General features: G+C 37.3%; 1 protein-coding gene across 4 annotated transcripts in view; it reads right to left on the bottom strand.

Annotated features, from left to right (window-relative positions):
- The window catches only part of TTC39B (tetratricopeptide repeat domain 39B), a 120,373-nt gene that overhangs the window by 25,300 nt on the left and 75,658 nt on the right, over positions 1 to 19,415 (bottom strand). For all 4 annotated transcript variants that reach the window (XM_019739166.2, XM_019739170.2, XM_019739168.2 and 1 more), the window contains 5 exons: positions 15,849 to 15,916; positions 12,859 to 12,923; positions 4,102 to 4,207; positions 2,687 to 2,752; positions 32 to 140 (listed from right to left, as the gene is read on the bottom strand). In XM_019739166.2, the coding sequence (XP_019594725.2) occupies positions 32 to 140; positions 2,687 to 2,752; positions 4,102 to 4,207; positions 12,859 to 12,923; positions 15,849 to 15,916 (414 nt within the window). The remainder of the gene's footprint in view (positions 1 to 31; positions 141 to 2,686; positions 2,753 to 4,101; positions 4,208 to 12,858; positions 12,924 to 15,848; positions 15,917 to 19,415) is intronic.

The following is a 19,415-nucleotide window of genomic DNA, read 5'->3' as shown; positions in this document are numbered from 1 at the left end:
TCAATGACATAAAATGTAATACAGTCCTTACCAAGTATTAGGGAGATATAAGTGTGAAAAGCTAGTATAGTTAAGCAGCATAGTGGAGACCTCATACTTCTTCCAGATGCACCTTCCCGTAACTGAAGGAGGCCCAATTCCTATGGCAAATAAGTGCATGTTAGAATGAGAAGAGCATGATTAAAAAATTATATTTAACTTTATAATTAAAATGGCAAAGGTTAAAGACAGAGAGAAACCTAAAAGCAGCAAGAGAAAGGCAACTAAAACTGCTAAGGGAGCTCCCATAAGACTGTTAGCTGATTTCTCAACAGAAGCTTTGCAGGCCAGAAGGTATTGGCATGAAATATTCAACATGTTGAAAAGTCAGGGCCTACTACCAAGGGTACTCTACCCAGCAAAGCTATTACTTAAAATTGAGGCACAGATAGAGTTTCCCAGGCAAGAAAAAGCTAACAGAGTTCATCACCACCAAACCACTATTACAAAGAATGTTGGAGAGACATCTTTAAGATGGAAAAAAAAAAGTTCAAAAATATGAATAATAAAATGGCAGTAGCTACATATCTATCAACAACTACTTTTAATATAAATGAATTAAACGCTCCAATCAAAAGACATACAAAGGCTGAATGGCTAAGAAAACAAAACCCTTCCATATGCTGCCTACATGAGACTCACTTCAGATTGAAAGACACACACAGATGGAAAGTAAAGGGATAGAAAAAGATATTTCATGAAAATGGAAATGGAAGAAAACAAAAAAATCTGGGGTAGCAATACTTATAGCAGACAAAATAGACTTTAAAACAAAGGCTATGACAAGAGACAAAGAAGGACCCAGTAATCCCACTTCTGGGTATTTATCCGAAGCGACCCAAATTGGTACTTCAAGGGGACATATGCATCCATACGTTCATTACAGCATTGTTTACAATGGCCAAGATGTGGAGGCAATCTGGGTGTCCATCGATGAGAGAATGAATAAAGAATAGGTGGTACATATATACCATGGACTATTGCTCAGCCATGAAAGGGAATGGGTTCTTGCCATCTGCGGTGGCATGGATGGACTAAAGGGTATTGTGTTGAGTGGCGTATACCAGACAGAGAAAGACAGATGCAACGTGATTTCGCTTATATGGGGAATCTGAAGAACAAAATAAACAAAACAGAAACAAACTCATAGATACAGAGAACATATTGATGGTTGCCAGATGGGATGGGAGTTGGTGGTGAGTTAAAAAGGAGAAGGGATTAAGAAGTACAAATTGGTTGTTACAAAGTAGCCATAGGAATGAAGGGTATAGCATGAGGAAAATAGTCAATAATACTGTAATAACTATGGATGATGTCAGATGGGTACTAGATTTGTTGGGGTGATAGATGGGAGGGGGATGCGGAATAGGGTGAAAAGGTGAAGGGATTAAGAAGTACAAATTGGTAGTTACAAAACAGTCATGGGGGTGTAAAGTAAAGAATAGGGAATATAGTCAATAATATGGTAATAACTATGTATAGTGCCAGATGAGTACTAGACTAGTCAGGGGGATCACTTCTTAAATTATATAAATGTCTAACCACTAGGCTACACACTTGAAGTGAATGTCAAATAATACTGAATGTCAACTGTAATCGAAAAATCAAAAAGGGGGGAAGGGAAGGGGAATAAGAGGTCCAAATTTACAGGTATAAAACAAATAAGGCACGGGGACGTAATGTACAGCATAGGGAATCCAGTCAATAATATTGTGATAGCATTGTACGGTATCATATGGTTGCCGGACTTATCATGATAATCATTCTTTAGGTATATAAATGTTGAACAACTATGGTGTATACCAGAAACTAACATAATATTATATGTTAGCTACATTTTTAATAAAAATCTTTAAAATATAAGTCATATTCAGACACTTTAAAATGCTAGTTCAGGGGCAGCAAGATGGCTCAGTTGGTTAGAGCTCGAGGTCTGAACAACAGGGTTGCCGGTTCGATTCCCACATGGGCCAGTGAGCTGCTCCCTCCACAACTAGATTGAAGACAACAAGCTGCCACTGAGCTTCCGGAGGGGCAGCCGGATGGCTTAGTTGGTTAGAGCATGAGCTCTCAACAACAAGGTTGCGGATTCAATTCCCACATGGGATGGTGGGCTGCGCCCCCTGCAACTAGAGACTGAAACAGCGACTGGACTTGTTGCTGAGCTGCGCCCTCCACAACTAAATCGAAGGACAACAACTTGGAGATGATGGGCCCTGGAGAAACACACTGTTCCCCAATAAAAAAATAAAAAATAAAAATACTGCAATGATGCTTGATCCAAGCGAATCATAAAATGAGACTTGGAAATCTAGCCTAATTTCCTGGTTTTACAGAAGACTCTGGGATTGCAAAAATGTAAAGGAAGCAAATTTGAACCACGCAGGAGTACAAAAGGTCCAGCAAGCAGCAATATTTGTAAAATACAAATTTTAATCCCAGATTAGGTAACAGAGACAAAAAATTAAAACTTTCAAAAGAAACACTATCTCAACTCCTGAAAAATATGATCATGGACCTATGGCTCATTATTGTGCTGCAAACAAATTGCCAATAACTGTCATGAGAACATGTTGCATTACTCTTATATTAAAAAAAATAATGTTTTATTTTCACTGTCAAAATTAAGATAAAATAAAATGTGTACCCTATTTCCAGAGAATCCTATAAATTCTAGCAGTCTGATAATCCGTGCTGGTAAAAGGGACAGCATCTGTAAGAAAAAAAGTATAAGTGTACTTATGTGTTAGTGTATCTAACTGTAGATAAATATTTAAACTCCAAACAACTTAAAGTTTTAATGATTCAGTAACATGAAAAATTAGAACCAAGTTTTAGTCACTAGACATGTCTCAATCATCACATACTATAATCATTATTTGTAAATTAATTTAATTAACTAAGACAGTGAACCTTAAAAAAGTAAAAAACAAACAAAAAAAACCCACAACAAAACAAAAAAACTAGCCTTTTCAGGATACTCTAAAGAATACTTGCTCCTTTCATGTGGAGTGATGAAGTGATGCGAAGGCAATCCCTCAGTGCCCACCTTTCCAAACAAGGTTTCTTTTAGCATCCTTTTCCAGAAAGCAGAAGTCTGTTGTATTCTGTAGGGTATGCAGCCATCACCGAGAAGTGGACAGGTGCAGCACTACAGCCCTTTTCTGGGACAACCCTGAAGAGTTGTGGTGAAGGGAAATCCTCCCAGTGCAGAACTTCAAGCAGTGAACAAGGTTGTTCACTTGGCTTGGAAGGAGAAATGGCCATATGTGTGATTATACACTGATCCATGGGCTGCAGCCAATGGTTAGGTCGGATGGTCAGGGACATAGAAAAGAACATGATGGAAAATTGATGACAAAAAGGTCTGTGGAAGAGGTATGTGGATAGACCTCTCAGAATGGGCAAAAACCATGAAGATATGTGTCCCATGTGAATGTTCACTAAATGGTGACCTCAGCAGAGGAGAATTTTCTTAATCAAGTGGATAGGGTGTCCCATCCTGCGGTCTCTTTCCTCTGTCACCTCTGTCATCGACCAATGGGCTCATGAATAAAATGGCCATGGTGGCATATACACTCATAAACAGCATTCCCTTTACCATTTTATTTTCTCACCAATTCCAGTCAAACCTTAATAAAATTCCAAAATCTCTAATATATCACAATTTGACAGATATCTACTCAAACTCTACATCTCCCCCAAAACATCAATATTATTCTTCCAAGTTATAGCGCTCCCTCACCTCTTTTCAATTCCAAAGCCACCAATGCTGTAGCAACAATATTTCTGAGGTGGAAATGGAACAGGACTCCAAGCTCCTTATCACTGAAAAACGTTACTAGACTGCTACATGCTTTCCTCAGTGCACAATCCAACACTACTCTAAACATGTGCAGGACTTTACAACACATACTGACCAAAGCCCCACACAAGAAAACTGATCCCACTATGTTACTTATCAACTAAACCCAGGGTGAGGTTCAAATGCAGTTCAGAAGGCACCAAAAACCTATGGTTCTTTTACAAAAGATTCTGGCTGCTTTATAATTATGTACTTACCAAATTAAAGGCCCCTATTCCAAGTTTGACACCCCCTTCAAACTCATAGAAGAACTGTTGCTCGATTTTGTTCTTCTGAATTACATGCAGGATAGAAAGACATTCTCTAGATTGAAGAAAAAAGTTATAGCGTAAGTTTACTAGGACTCTGAAAGTCATCAAGTCAAATTTCACACTCACACATTATAAAATAATTATGTCATTATTCCCAAAATACTAGGGAATATTTAAGTGGATGATGCTGTGCCAAGTTTTACTTTTAAGGCTCTTGGGTAATAAACATTGAAAAGAATGACACACCCATTTCTACACTGTTTATCAGGACCAATCTTCCTGGGTTCAAAGAAAGAGAGGATGTAAACACCAGCAACCACAACTTAGGAGCCATAGAACCACAGGACTGTGGTCTCAGCTTCCCTGCAACATGTTAGAGGGGACCTCCAAGCAGTGTTCTCTTCCTCAGCTGCTACACACACGCCAGTCACCCTACTTTCCACCAAGCAACTAAAATACTACTGACAAAAATATTTAAATTTCAGTGTGATCACTATGGTCTCAAATAGACCAAATAAATTAAAGCTTGTCATTAGGAAAGATTGCAAGATGAAAGCAGATTTCATCACAGTGGCCCCCTTTGTCCTCTTATGTTTTCCTGTTCCACACAAGCAAAACTTTCTGATTTCTCACTTTCATTTCTTTTCTATGAATGTCTCCCTTTCCCGTCACATCTTCAATGCAAATTAAATCAGAGAAATGCAAACTAACAAAATGACAGATATAAAAATTGGTAATAACCAGGAATTGCTTATTAAATTGACAAATATATTTTAAAGGTATTAAGAAATAACCAGATGTTATGTATCACTTGCTGTGATTTAATTATAAGGCATATATCTTCATTTATGACATATTCTAGCCAAATGCATTTAACCTGAATCTAGTAATTCTGCAGATCTAACTTACAGTTTACAGGAAATATAAGGGGCTAGAGAAATACTATGGACTGCATTATGTCCCCCCCAAATTCATATGTTGACGCTCTAACCACCCAGGGTGACTGTATTTGGAGATTGGGATTGTAGGAGGTAATTCAGAGTAAATGAGGTCACAGGGTGGCGTCTTAACACGTTGCGTATGGTGGGGTTTAAATCCCTCGTGAAGATTCTCGTGATCCGTACGCAACGTGTTAATCAGTAAAATTCTGTGGCCTTACAAGAAGAGGAAGAAAACGAGATAACTCTCTCTCTGTCATGTGAGGACAAGTGAGAAGGTGGCTGTCAGCAAGCCAAGAAGAGAGTCCTCACCCAGAAACTGATTGTGCTGGAACCCTGAACTTGGACTTCCAACCACTAGAACTAGGAGACAATGCATTTCTGTTGTTTAGGCTACGCGTCTATAGAATTTTGTAATGGCAGCCTGAGCTGACTAAGAAAAGAAACAAGCTAAATGAAAACTCAAGAAAGGCACCAAACAAATCTGTAGATATTCTGGACTGGGCTTTTCAACAACTGTCATGAGTATAGAGATTCTTCTAAAATAAAATATATTTAATGGACATAAACATCAAATGCATTAGATAGTCTTGGGTTGGATCCTGGTACAGACATACCAGGAATAAAGAAATTTGGGACAAGTGGGAAAATTTGAAGATGGATTGGGTATCACATGAAATAAAGATTTACTGGCATGGAAATATAAAGATCATTAACTGGAAAAAGCAAGTTGCAAAAGAATATGTACAGTGTTATCTCATTTTGGTTAGAAAGTACATAAATCTTTAGATTTGTATAGAAAATATTCTAGAAGAACATATACTGAGGTATTAACAGCTGTAATCACTGACTGGTAAGAGTATATGGTGTGTGTGTGTGTGTGTGTGTTTGTTTTAATATTTGTTATTGACATTTTCCTATTTTGTAAAATATATATGCATTGGTGATAATAAAGCATTATTTTAAGTTTTAAATGGAAAATCAGGGCTGGCAGTGGTAAGAACAAATGGATACATTCACCTACTTCTGGTGGTTATAGTGCAGGGGTTGGCACACTATTGGAACAATCACACCCATTCATTTAGTTATTGTCTATGGCTGCTTACACACTACAGTTATAGGGTTCAGTAGTTGAGACAGAGTACTTATGACCCACAAGTCTAAAATCCTTACTGCCCGGTCCTTTATGAAAAGTTTGCCAACCCAGTTACTCTTCAAAATAATTCTGCATTATATATCAAAAATCTTAAATATATATATACCTTTGAACCAACAAATCCAATTTTATTCTAAGGAAATAGTATGGATACACACAAAACTTTATCTATAAGGAGAGATATTATATTACTTATGTACAATGAAAATTTATAAACAAAATAGGCAACAGGAAATTAGTTAAGAAGACAGCTGCATGAATGCATACATTTATACATATACATGTGGTTCATACACTAATGGAATACTAAGCAGCCATTAAAAACCATGATGAATTAAAAATATTTAATGACCCCAAATTTTCTGATATGAAGTGAAAAAGGAAATTTCAAAATGGCACAAAACATAATTTCATGATATAAAAAGATAATTATTTATGGGTATACACATGAATAAAAAACTCAACTGTCAAAATATCAACAGGATGGGGCCGGCCCCGTGGTTCAGGTGGTTAGAGCTCCATGCTCCTAACTCCAAAGGCTGCCGGTTCGATTCCCACATGGGCCAGTGGGCTTTCAACCACAAAGTTGCCAGTTCAATTCCTCGACTCCCGCAAGGGATGGTGGGCTCCGCCCCCTGCAACTAAGATTGCCCGCAAGGGATGGTGGGCTCCGCCCCCTGCAACTAAGATTGAATGCAGCACCTTGAGCTGAGCTGCCTCCTGGATGACTGAGTTGGTTGGAGCTCAGGCTCTCAACCACAAGGTTGCCAGTTCGATTCCTCGACTCCCGCAAGGGATGGTGGGCAGCGCCCCTGCAACTAAAATTGAACATGGCACCTTGCACTGAGCTGCCGCTGAGCTCCCGGATGGCTCAGTTGGTTGGAGCGTGTCCTCTCAACCACAAGGTTGCTGGTTTCGACTCCTGCAAGGGACCACAACGTTGCTGGTTTCGACTCCCGCAAGGGATGGTGGGCTGCGCCCCCTGCAACTAGGAATGGCAACTGGACCTGGAGCTGAGCTGCGCTCTCCACAACTAAGATTGAAAGGACAACAACTTGACTTGGAAAAAGGCCTGGAAGTACACACTGTTCCCCAATAAAGTCCTGTTCCCCTTCCCCAATAAAATCTTAAAAAAAAAAAAAGTATATCAACAGGATGGCAGGAGGTGGATATGACATTCAGAGTTCTTATTTTAATCAAAATGTAAAATCCTATTTGCTGATAATAGATAATTGTTACAATATTTTCAAATAATATGGAAAGAGCATAAGTATCCCTACAAAACCACACCGCAGAGAGATAGTCACTGTTAACAGTCTGGTAAATAATCTTCTAGGTGTTTTAATGCTTTATTAAGAATGCAATCTTTAAAAAACACAAATAGGATCATAGAGTATATAATGTTCTATAGGTAATATTGATAATTTCCCAAGAAAATGTATGAAAGCTACCTATTCTTTAACAAGTGCATATTATTGCATTCTATGGAATAATTTATTTAACCAAATTTCTATTGTTAAATATTTGTTTCCAAATTTTCCATATTATAAACCATGCTGCTTAGAGTATTCTTGTACATTCATCAATTACTTTTCCTACATTAAGTTATACTATAGTTATACTATCCTAACCAACCTTAGGATAAATTCTTAGAAAAGGGACTTCTGAGATCAAAGGTGACATACAGTCTTAATTTTGATATATACTGCCAGAACATCTTCCAGAATAACTCCCACCAGGCTATGAGCATCACACACTGTCATTTGCCCTCAGTCATTCACATCACTTTTCCATTTGTATTTTTTATTATGGTGTATTTTTATATGATGAAAATGTAAACGTTTATTTGCCCAAGTCAATCTTTTATGATTTCTTCTATGTTATACTTAACAAGGCTTCTGAAATTGAAATCATGTATCTACTGATATAATACACTGAGAGGGACACAACATCACTTCTATGATATCCCACCGTAAATAAAAAATCTAAATTTAATCATAAAAGAAACATTAGATAAGTCCACATTGAGAGATGTTCTACAAAATAACTGCCCAGCATTCTTCAAAAACATCGAGGTCATGAAAGTCAAAGAAAGACTGAGGAACCCTTCTAGATTAAAAGAGACTAAGGAGACATAACAACTAAATGCAACATCTAGGATCCTGGATTGAATCCTGGCCCAGAAAAAGGACATTAGTTTGACAATTAGAGATATTTGAGTAAAGTCAATAGAGTAGTTAGTAATATTGTATCAATGTTAGTTTCTTGATTTTAATAATTGTACTGTGTTTCCATAAGATGTTAACATTTGGAATCTCAGTGAAGAATATATAAAAATTATTTGTAAAAATTCTGAAATTATTTCAAAGGGAAAAATTTTAAAATAAAACAGTTTAAAGGCCTTTGTACTTTAGAAATATAAAAAATACTTTATGTTTCATTAGTACTCTTTTAACAATATTTTAATGTTAAACCTATATGGAATTTATTTTTATAGTCTTTGTCTTATGGTCTTTTGACTTTTTACTAGTTTTAAAAAATTTATTTTTCAATTACCATTGACATAGAATATTATATTAATTTCAGGTGTACAAAACATGATTAGACATTTACATACCAAAGTAATCACCCCAGTAGTGTCTATTAGCCATTTGACTCTGTACATAGTTATTACAATATTGTTGACTATATTCCCTATGCTGTACTGTATAATATTTCTTTCCCAAAAAAAAGAGGCAATTTTCCACAAACCATTTATTAAAGTACACATCTTTCCCCATTGTTCTGAGACCTATGTATGTGTGTATGTGTGTATATGTGTACATATACATATTTATTATATAGGAATTATGGGTATATATATTATATAGGAATCATATATATATAAATAAGAATTATATATATATATATATATATATATATATGTATATACACACACACATACATATATATGAATTTAGTACATTTCGCATTTCCAGGTAAATGTCTGTGTGTGTGTGTGTGCACACATGTACTCGCATGCACTTGAGGGCGAGCATACACACACACAGTCTGTTTCAAAACCCTCTGTTCCATTCCACTGATATACATGTCTGTGCCATTACAAGACTTTGTTTTAATTCCTTCAGTGTCTTAAGTTTTGATGACTGGAAAAACAATCTACTTTAATATTCTTTTATATCTTCTAAAAAACATTTTGAGAGGAAAACTAAACACATGTCAAGTTCCAAAAATCCATCCCTCCACCCACCAGTATTTTGACTGGAATATAATTTTGTGAAATCATTTTGGGTATAAGTATCTCTTAAAATACTAAATCTTGGCTCTGCTTTCACTAATGGTGATCTTCCCACAGATCACAATTATAAATTCTTGAAAAAATGGAAAAATACATATTTAAAATATATCTGCAGGCACTGGAAAGTGGTGGTGGGGGGGGGGGTAGCCAGAAACTGGAGAAAAGTTGAATTTTGAAAGAGGAGAACAACTTTTTTTTTTTTTAATTTTAAAAACTAGTGTTTATTTGTCCACTTATAAAACATTAAATATACTCTATAGAAAACAAATAAACAAACAAAAAACATAAAAGCACCTGTAATCATATCACTCAAAGATAAACACTATTAACCTCTGATGTATGTCTCTATTGCCTCTTTGGTGGACTCCTCGCAAAAATGCTTTCATGAGAACTGGAGGCTAAAAAATTCAAGTCTCTATTTAAGTACACTTTACATTTTACAGACTGGGATTATGTTTCACTCTTCATGGTATCTACCCCACGGATTGATATACATTGTGTGCTAATAAAAATGTTACAGGGCAGTTCCTGAGTCTCATTAAAAAAACAAAACAAGGGGCAGCCGGATGGCTCAGTTGGTTAGAGCACGAGCTCTTAACAACAGGGTTGCCTGTTCGATTCCCACATGGGCCAGTGAGCTGCACCGTCCACAACTAGATTGAAGATAGCGAGCTGCCGCTGAGCTTCCAGAAGGGTGACAGGATGGCTCAGTTGGTTAAAGTGCGAGCTCTCAACAACAAGGTTGCCAGTTCAATTCCTACATGGGATGGTGGGTTGTGCCCCCTGCAACTAAGATTGAAAACGGTGACTGGACTTAGAGATGAGCTGCACCCTCCACAACTAGACTGAAGGACAACTACTTGGAGCTGATGGGCCCTGGAGAAACACACTGTTCCCCAATAAAAAATTAAAAAAAAAAACTATTTAAAAAAATACACATATATATATATATATATATATATATATATATAAAATATACATATTAATAATCTCAATTCCCCACGATGCCTGCTATTAAATGAGACATTTAGAATGCCTAGTCACACTAATTCTTTCTGATCATAAAAGGATATTCACCAAGCTTGAATAGAGTTTCTCTATGTTCATCACAAGAGGATAAGCTTTGTACAAGAGGATAAGCTTTGTTCTTTAATTAGGAATGGAATTTGGTGGCACAGGTAAGAAAAGTCTATACTTATGTGTTTCCTGTAAAACAGGAATGTGGTATCATTTGGAGTACATATGGTGATAGTGTCAAATCTCAACACTCAGAAGGGAACAACTCTTGAATGGACTTTACATTTGTATAACTAGTCACCTGAAAGTACTCCCCGGTGCCTAGAACTTATACAGAAAACCAGTCTTATTGCTTAAAAAGTCAGAGTACAGAGTTCAAGACTGTCAGAGTGACTGTAGATAATGCGCAAATTTTCAGATAGAGGAGAACTGCATAGGAGAGAAACACCAAAATCAGTATTAAAACTCCACTCAAACTCGTAGCTGAGCCATGAACTATGTGAGCACTGGGGAGACTCCAAAGAAAAGCAGAAGCAAGACAGGAGAAATAATGCAACCACGATTTCAGATGCTGCCTATTACTAGAGAGTAAGAGTTTGAAGCCTAAGTCTAGTCAAGTTAAATGCTTTCCAGAATAAAAACAGGCACTCTTCTGAGAAAGGTAACAAAGCCTAGAGTCCCTACAATGTATCAATATCTAGTGCACAATTTAAAAATCATTGACATAAGAATAGAAAAATATGACATAGAGTCAAGAGAAAAAACAGACAATAGAAACTGACCCCACAATGGTCCAGATGTTGAGATAATACCCAATGTGGAAAAAATATATTTTTTAAATGAACAGCACCTAAGTGACCTATTGAACAAAATGAGGCTGACTAACATGTAATTAGTCTCAGAAGGAGAAGAGTGAGTAAGAATAGAGCAGAAGATAATATTTGAAGAAATAATGGCCACAAATTTCTCAAAGCCACATCACAGTCAAACTGCTGAGAACCAAGGATACAAAAGAGTCTTCAAAGCAGCCAGAAGAAATGACACATTACATATAGGAACAATGATACAAATAAATCTGACTTCTGATCAGAAATAATAGAGGACAAAATAAAAGGGGTAAAAGAAGGAAAAAAAAGAAAACCTTGTAACTCATTATGCTATATTGAGCAAAAATAGCCTTCAAATATGAAGGAAAAAATAAAGACATTTTCAGATAAATGAAATGAAGAGATTTGTTGAAAGCACACATGCACTACAAGAAATATTAAAAAGAATTCTTCAGTCTGAAAGTATATAGGAACAAATGAAGAACACCAAAAATGGCAGCTATCTGGGTAAATAGAGAAAACTATAATGACTGATTAAAGCAAAAGCTTCACACTGCATGTGGGGTTTATAATACATAAGTGCACTATCACAAGAATAGTATAAAAGACAACAGATGGTAAATGAAACTATACTTTTGCAAGGTTCTTATATTTTATATGCAATGGTACAATATTAACTCTAAGTTGGCAGTGATAAGAAGTATATTGTAAGCACATAGAGTAGCCATTTAAAAAACTAAGAATAGCAAGAATAGCTATATCAGACAACAGGTTTCAAGACAACACTATACGGAGTTAAGTAGGGACATTTCATAATGATAATAAGATTAATTTATTATAAAGATTAGATAATTAAAATATATATGAGCCTAACAACAGAGGTTCTAAATATTCAAAGCAAACACTGACGGAACTAAAGGGAGAAATAGCTGACTCCAGAATCAAAGTTGGAGATTTATAGCATTGTGAGTAAATGATAGAGCAACTAGAGAAAAATCAGAAAGGATACGAAAGATATGAACAACACTATGGTCCACCTTAATTGAATATGTGAATCACTGCAGAAAATTCTACTGGGCAACGCAACTCTAGAGTCTGAATCAAAGACATACCTGTCATTTTAAATTTCTAAATTGTTTTTAGAAGAGAGATACTAAGATTATCTAATCAGAAATTATGTCAGTGCCCCCCTTATTTTCAGCTATTTTTCCCTTAAAATTGTATTTGAACTTAAATTCTGTTGCCTTATCGCATTGAATACATACGCAGTAGGCCAAAATCATGTGCATTTTTACCAATACCAAATAAAAGAAACCTAGTCATACTTAATGAGAATTTTGAAGTACAAAGTGGTAGTGCATAGTACATGAATCATTTAAAAACCACATGAAGGTGGTCAAAACGGTACAAACTTCCAGTTATAAGATTTAAAAAAACACACCACACACATCTTAATTTTTAACTTACTTATATATTTGGTAACTTGTTCTAATTTTCATTCCACCTTTGATGAAGTTGATCATATTTTCATCCTGAAAACAATTCAATTAAATAATTAGATCATTTAGCAAAAGATTCTTACACTCTCCCCAAAGCTATGTAGTTGTGTGCTTATAACAAAATACTGTCTCTTGAGGACATAATTTTTAATTAAAACATTCTTCTTGCTTTACATTTGAAATACTTGTTTGTTATTTTTCTTCCAAGTTAGAGGACAACAAAAAGGAAACATTTTTAAAATCCTTGAATTACTTTAAGGAAGCAATTAAAGAAGTATCAGACCAATTAGGGGTTTATAGGTTAGTCCAAACCTACTTTAATAAACGTCATCTTTACTGAGCAATTTTCTTCTGGGGGAGTTCAATAGAATCCAAAATGGTTGAGTTGGGGGATATGCTCTAAGGCCTAACTTTCCCATCCCTGTCTGTCATACTCCAGTAAATGGGATTATGGTTCTTCTTTCGCCCGATACGTTAGCAGACAGAGTCTATTTAACATTGTGAATTTCATTCATATACATTTCTGGACTAAAAACAACTATTCTGCATTTTAAATTTGTTGTCACTAACATGAAATTTTGTTTTTTGGGGAAAAAAAGTCATTTCTCTTTGCCTACTGGTCATCAACCATAAAATTGAGGCAGTTAGCCTAAAGGAATGCCATTTTTAGGGTCAGGATTCTAGACTAGGATTCCAAAAGAGTCTCTTAATAAAGTATATCAAGTAACTGCTTGAAGGAAGTTACTATATAATAGATGGTGCAAATGTTTCACATTTCCCATGTTTCACATTTCCAAGAATGTTTTTCTACTCTATTAATATCAGAAAGATACTCTGGTATTTATTTCCTGTACACTTGAGCATCCTTCTGCAGCAAAAGAAAAACTGATTTTAGTTTGCAAATTTTGTTAATTACTTAAATATTTAACACAAATTATTATATGAATCAATAAACACAAATTTCACTATGTAATTTAAGTATTTATCTGTATTGTTTTATGGAATCTTAGGATTATACAAGTTGCAATAATGGCCAGGAAAGAATTTCTTAAATTAGATTAAAATCTGCCCCAAATAAGAATATTTCATTTCATGATTCACCAAACATTTACTGAATGGCTATTTCACACTAGGCATCCGAATGCAAAAATCAGATAAAAGCAATACAATGTGCTCAGGGATGGAGGAATGCATGCGGATGGAGACATGCACAGAATGTCATGAGAGCACAAAGGTGGGCAAGGTGGGGGCATGAAGAAATCCGCAAAAGCCTCCTGGAAATATCAGTGGTTAAAGCACAAAAAAATGACTGAAAAGTGGCCTGGTGAAGGAAGGCAAAGCAGATGTGAACTCTGCAAGCAAAGGAAAATGGGTGGGAAGGCAAGGAAGCATTACAGACCATGGTGTGCTTGGTCATCTGTGTTAGGTAACTCAGCGCTGCTGCAGAAATCTACAGCAAAGAAGGAAAGAACTAAGGAGCAAGAAAGCCACCTCTACCCACTCCACGCAAGTATGCAACATACCTGCCAGTAGCATCTGAGGACATCGGTAAGAGGAGAGTAGGAAATGTGGGGAGAGATACCAGTTTAGTGTGAAAAAGCCTCCCCCATCTCTGATATTCTGATACAGAACCACTGCCATAGTCCATGAGAGCTACTAAGTGCTGAAGCAGAGAAATGACAAGGTGCGATTCTCATCTTTGAGAGGATGCTCAATTGCACAATGGAGAATGAGCTGGAGGTAAGAGAAATCACAGAGGGTCACTAGGTTACCGTGCAGTCTAGGGAAGAGCTGATGAGCACCTGCACTAGAATAATTACAGTCAGAACAAAAGGGAAGAGAAGGAGCTGCTAAATCTTCTTAAAGAAGCATGACCATGAAATTGATTGGCTATGAGGGCATGAGGAAGAGAGAAGCCAGATATTTAATGGCAAGTCCCCATGTAAAACATAAGCTTTCAAATCTCAGATTTGATTGTAAAATCCCCATCTGGGAAACACACTAGAAAAAAACAAAGGCCTCCGTGACTAGCATTATGTTTATTGAGGCAATAAGACTGTTGTTTTCAACCAGCCTTCATAATATATTGGGTTTTAGGAAATAGGGTCATAGACCAGATTGATGCAATTTTACTAACGCAGAATCCAGTCTAAGAACGTCAACCTCCAGAAAAAGAGAAAAGCAACTCTCACTCAACACAATGTAAACATTGATATTGAGGAAGATTTTCCGTTTTACAGTTGATTATCTGCCCCCTTACAATTTCCACCTCATCGTTGACCTACTGTATCCACCACTGCCTTCCATGAGGCCATGAGGTTAAAAATCCATGTTTTTTAGAAGCATTGGAAGATACAATGATAGGCAAGGTATTGGCTGTAACAGTTCCTAGAGGTGAAATTAAAATGCCCCACAAGAAGAGGATTCATTATTTTCAGTGAGTTTTTAAAGCTCCTCTTCCAAAGGAAGAACTAAAAGCAAGAAAGGGGAATGAGAATAGAAGAGAAGGGAAAATAAAATCTGAAGTGTACATGAAAAGTTCAGCTCTCCATGCATGCATAACAGAAGGCAATGGCCAAGGATTAAGGAAGCCTCTTCTGCCAGGGCCACTGCTGCGTGCAGCCCTCTACCATGAGCAAAAACAGAGAGGGAGGGATAAGCTCAGTTTTCATACAGCAAAGCCTCCTGAAATTAGGTGTGGTGGTTGCGAGGCAGTTTCTTTAAAAGGCAGTGGTTCTCAGTAGACTGAAGTTCAAAACAGACTCTAAGTGCATTTGATTAGGACCAAAGCTCCCAGGAGTCCTTTCTTCAGCCAAAGTTTGTCAGAATAACAAATATCTTTCATGACAACTATAAAAAGTCGAAAGAACTGAAGCACTGACAGAATGAGCCACATTTTTGCTGTGGCGTACTGGCAGGCTTCCCCAGCAATACAACTCTCAGCCAAAGGTTCATTACCTGCACAAACGTGAGTGCTGCTTTCTGCAGGAGACACTCGGCATAACAGATTTCGGCATGCATTTCCTCTATTAAAAACAAATAAAAACATATTAAGGAAAATCCCACATCCACAGTAATTGCTCTGAGATGTTCAGAAAAGACTGGTAGATACATAAGCCCAAGAGAGACACAAACAGCTAGATTGCTCTGGTGTTTCCGTAAAAGTGGAATGATGACCTCAGTTCTGTCCCTTAGCAAGATTTTTTCCCAGAACGCGCAAAATTTTTTCCCAGAACGCTTTGAGGAAGTCATCTTATGGTTCCAGTCAAAAACAACTGTGAGGAGTCAGGTAGTTGGTGTCAGAGACCCAAACTCAGCTCACAAGAGGAAATCAAACTGTAAAAGCACTTTAAAAAAAAAAAAAAAAAAAAACGGAAACCACTTATTTTTTAACAGTAACAAGCAAGTTTCACACGCTTATAAAGACTAAAAAAACTAAGTTCAATTTATGAATTCTAGCTGCTAAAATATGAAGGTATGATAAGCATGGCAATGATGAGATACGTTATTAACCTGAGGAGACAATAGCAATTCTCTACTGTTCTGGGAACAAAGCACTGTCCTGCACGCCCAGGTCCTGGTACGTCACACAGAAGCCTTGATGTGAAGAGTTCTCACCAGCAGTTTTAGGCTATTTAGATCACTGAGACATCTACGCAGCACAGCAACAGAGCACTGACCAAAGAAGTCCTGTAAAGCCATGTATGACCCAGGGACATGTGGAATGCCTCAAAAATATGTCCTACCTTCCTACACAATCCATTACACTGGCAGAGATTGGGGAGAAGGGGGGAATCTTTGCATGTTTGCACTAAAAAAAAAAAAAAAAAAAAAATCAGCAGATTCCTGTTTTACCCATGAGAGACAAATTGGTATTTTTTTTAAATTAATGAGCTTGGGGAGTTTAACAGCCTGGGTTGGGGGAAGGCTCTCCCAAGGACGTAGCTGTGGAGCCTCAAGAAAGCTACCCAACTTCTCTCTGCTGGTTTCCTCTTACACACCAGACTCCCCATCACACACACACATACACACACACACACACACACACACACACACACACACACACACAGCACATTGGTTCTCACAAATTGGTTCACCTTCCTGCCATGCTCATATTACACAGATTGGATTTACAAAGCAACTCTGTGCAGCTCAGGTCCCCCAAAAGCAAGCATACAGATGGGGCCGAACTTGAATCATGACCTGTGCACCTTCTGGCAGCATCAACAGGGTCTCACGCCTTTGAAACACCTCACTTCAAAGTGTGCCTTTGGATTTTACTCGGTGTGTTCAGTGGGATAAAAACTGGTAACTTCAGTTTTTCCAGTCGCCAGAAAAGCCTTTTCCTAGGTACATGTGTAAGAAAGGGGGATTGTTAGGAATTATTCCCCTTGAAAGTCTGCGCAGTAACACAGATTGTTAGGGCAGGTACCCAGAGGTGAAGCTGCTGTTTGCAGGGAACCAGCACAGGCAGACGCCCAGAGCAGCTGCGGGTGTGCCTCTGGCTGAAGCACAAGGTGGAAAGGGAGGAGTGGCCAATGGGTCTGGTAGTGTAAGTCGGGGCTAAATTATGGACAACCTTGAATGTCAACGTCGGGGCTTGATTCAGTAGGCTTTGCAGAGATCTGAGCAGAAGAGTGATTGCATTGGGGTTAATGTAAAGATGACAAATCTAAGAACAGCTAAAAGATGTAACCAGAAGGCAGAGATAAAAGGCAAGAAAGTCTGAACTCTATAAACCATATGTAAGTATTCTTCATATTAAATCTCTCTCAGGACTTAGGTTTAAGCACCGCATGTAAGTATCTGTTCTTAAAGGAAATGGGAAAGCCATTCAGGGCAATATGCCAGCCACGAGAGAAGAATGGGAGCCATCCATGTGAAACCCAGGAAAAGTGTAATTAAATATACTCACTCCTGCAGACAACCAGCCACTCTAGTATGTAAATGAAAATTACCAAGAGGAAAAACAAATCATATACTAAGGCTACAATGTTTTGACACGCTCCCTTGAAGACACAAAGTCTGTTTGGGCTGCAGTGGCAGCCAAACTCATTAGGAATAAAATACAACTTAAAAGTCTTATTTCTTCACTCTGTTTGATTTATTTTGGGGCAGTTCCTTGGCTCTCATAAGTAGGCACTTGTCATTTATGAGTAGGTACCCACCAGAGCACCTTTTAATGATAAATCCGTTACTTCACTGAAGGACATATATCCATTATGCACTGGACTGTTAACTAAACATGCCTTTAGATATAAAAGTCTAAATAAACCTGTATTTCAGAATAGGTTATAGTCACAAGTTAATTTATTTTTATTATTTTTTAATTAAGACTTTATTTTTTACAGTGCTTTCAACTTCATAGCAAAATTGAGACTTCCTGTACACCCCGTGCCCCTACATATGCACAACCTCTCCCACTGTCTTCCCCTGCCACCCTGCGCAGAGATGTTTGTTACAACTCATGAAACTCCACTGACACATCATAACCACCCAAAGTCCATAGTGTACATTAGGTTTCACTCTTGGTGTTGCACATTCTCTGTGTTTGGACAAATGTGTAATGACATGTATCCATCATGGAATCATCCAGAGTATTTTCACTGCTCTAAAAATCCCCATGTTCCACATATTCAGCTCTCCACCCCCAGACCCTGGAAACCACTGAACTTTTTACTGTCTCCATAGTTTTGCCTTTTTTAGAATGTCACATACTTGGAATCATACGGTGTGTGTCACCTTTTCAGATTGGTGTCTTTCACTTAATAATATGCATTAAAGATTCCTCCATGTCTTTACATGGGTTGACAGATCATTTCTTTTTAGTGTTAAATAATACTCCATTGTCTGGATGCCCCACAGTTTATTTATCCAATCACTTACTGAAGGACATCTTGGTTGCTTACAAGTTTGGGTAATTATAAAGAAAGCGGCTATAAACATTCATTTGCAGGGTTTTCTATGGATGTAAGTTTCAGCTCCTCTGGGTAGATATTAAGGAGAGCGACTGTTGGATTTTATAGCAACAGCATGTTTAGTTTTGTAAGAAACTGCCATGCTGCCTTCCAAAGTGGCTGCACCGCTTTGCATTCCCACCAGCATGAATGAGCTTCCTGCGGCTCCACACGCTCGCCAGCACTGGGTATTGTCAGATTCTGGACATTCTAATAGGTGTGCAGTGGTATCTCAGTGTTGTTTATTTTTTAGTATTTAGTAAAAAGTAATTTTCTATCTATTCTAGATTTTCTAAAGTGTTATGTCCAAAGGCATCATAAAAAGATAAGAACACAGTATCTTTTATTTTCAAGATGTCTAACATAGGAACATTCCAACATTTCCCTCCTCCACGTACGACACATTCTGTGCCCTTTTCTACATGCCTACAGGAGAATGTTTGGGGTGCAGTGGAAAGAGCAGGTCTGAACCCTGCTCTGCTGGTCGGATAATCTTAATTTCTCTTAACTTTAGTTCCTAGTCTATAAACAGGTTCCACAGATTAGATTGAGTACTGTTAAGGAAAGC

Source organism: Rhinolophus sinicus, linkage group LG04 (genome assembly GCF_036562045.2).
Source record: "Rhinolophus sinicus isolate RSC01 linkage group LG04, ASM3656204v1, whole genome shotgun sequence".
NCBI lineage: Eukaryota > Metazoa > Chordata > Mammalia > Chiroptera > Rhinolophidae > Rhinolophus > Rhinolophus sinicus.
Note: the sequence above shows the minus strand (reverse complement) of the source record. Positions and strands in the feature narration are given on the sequence as shown.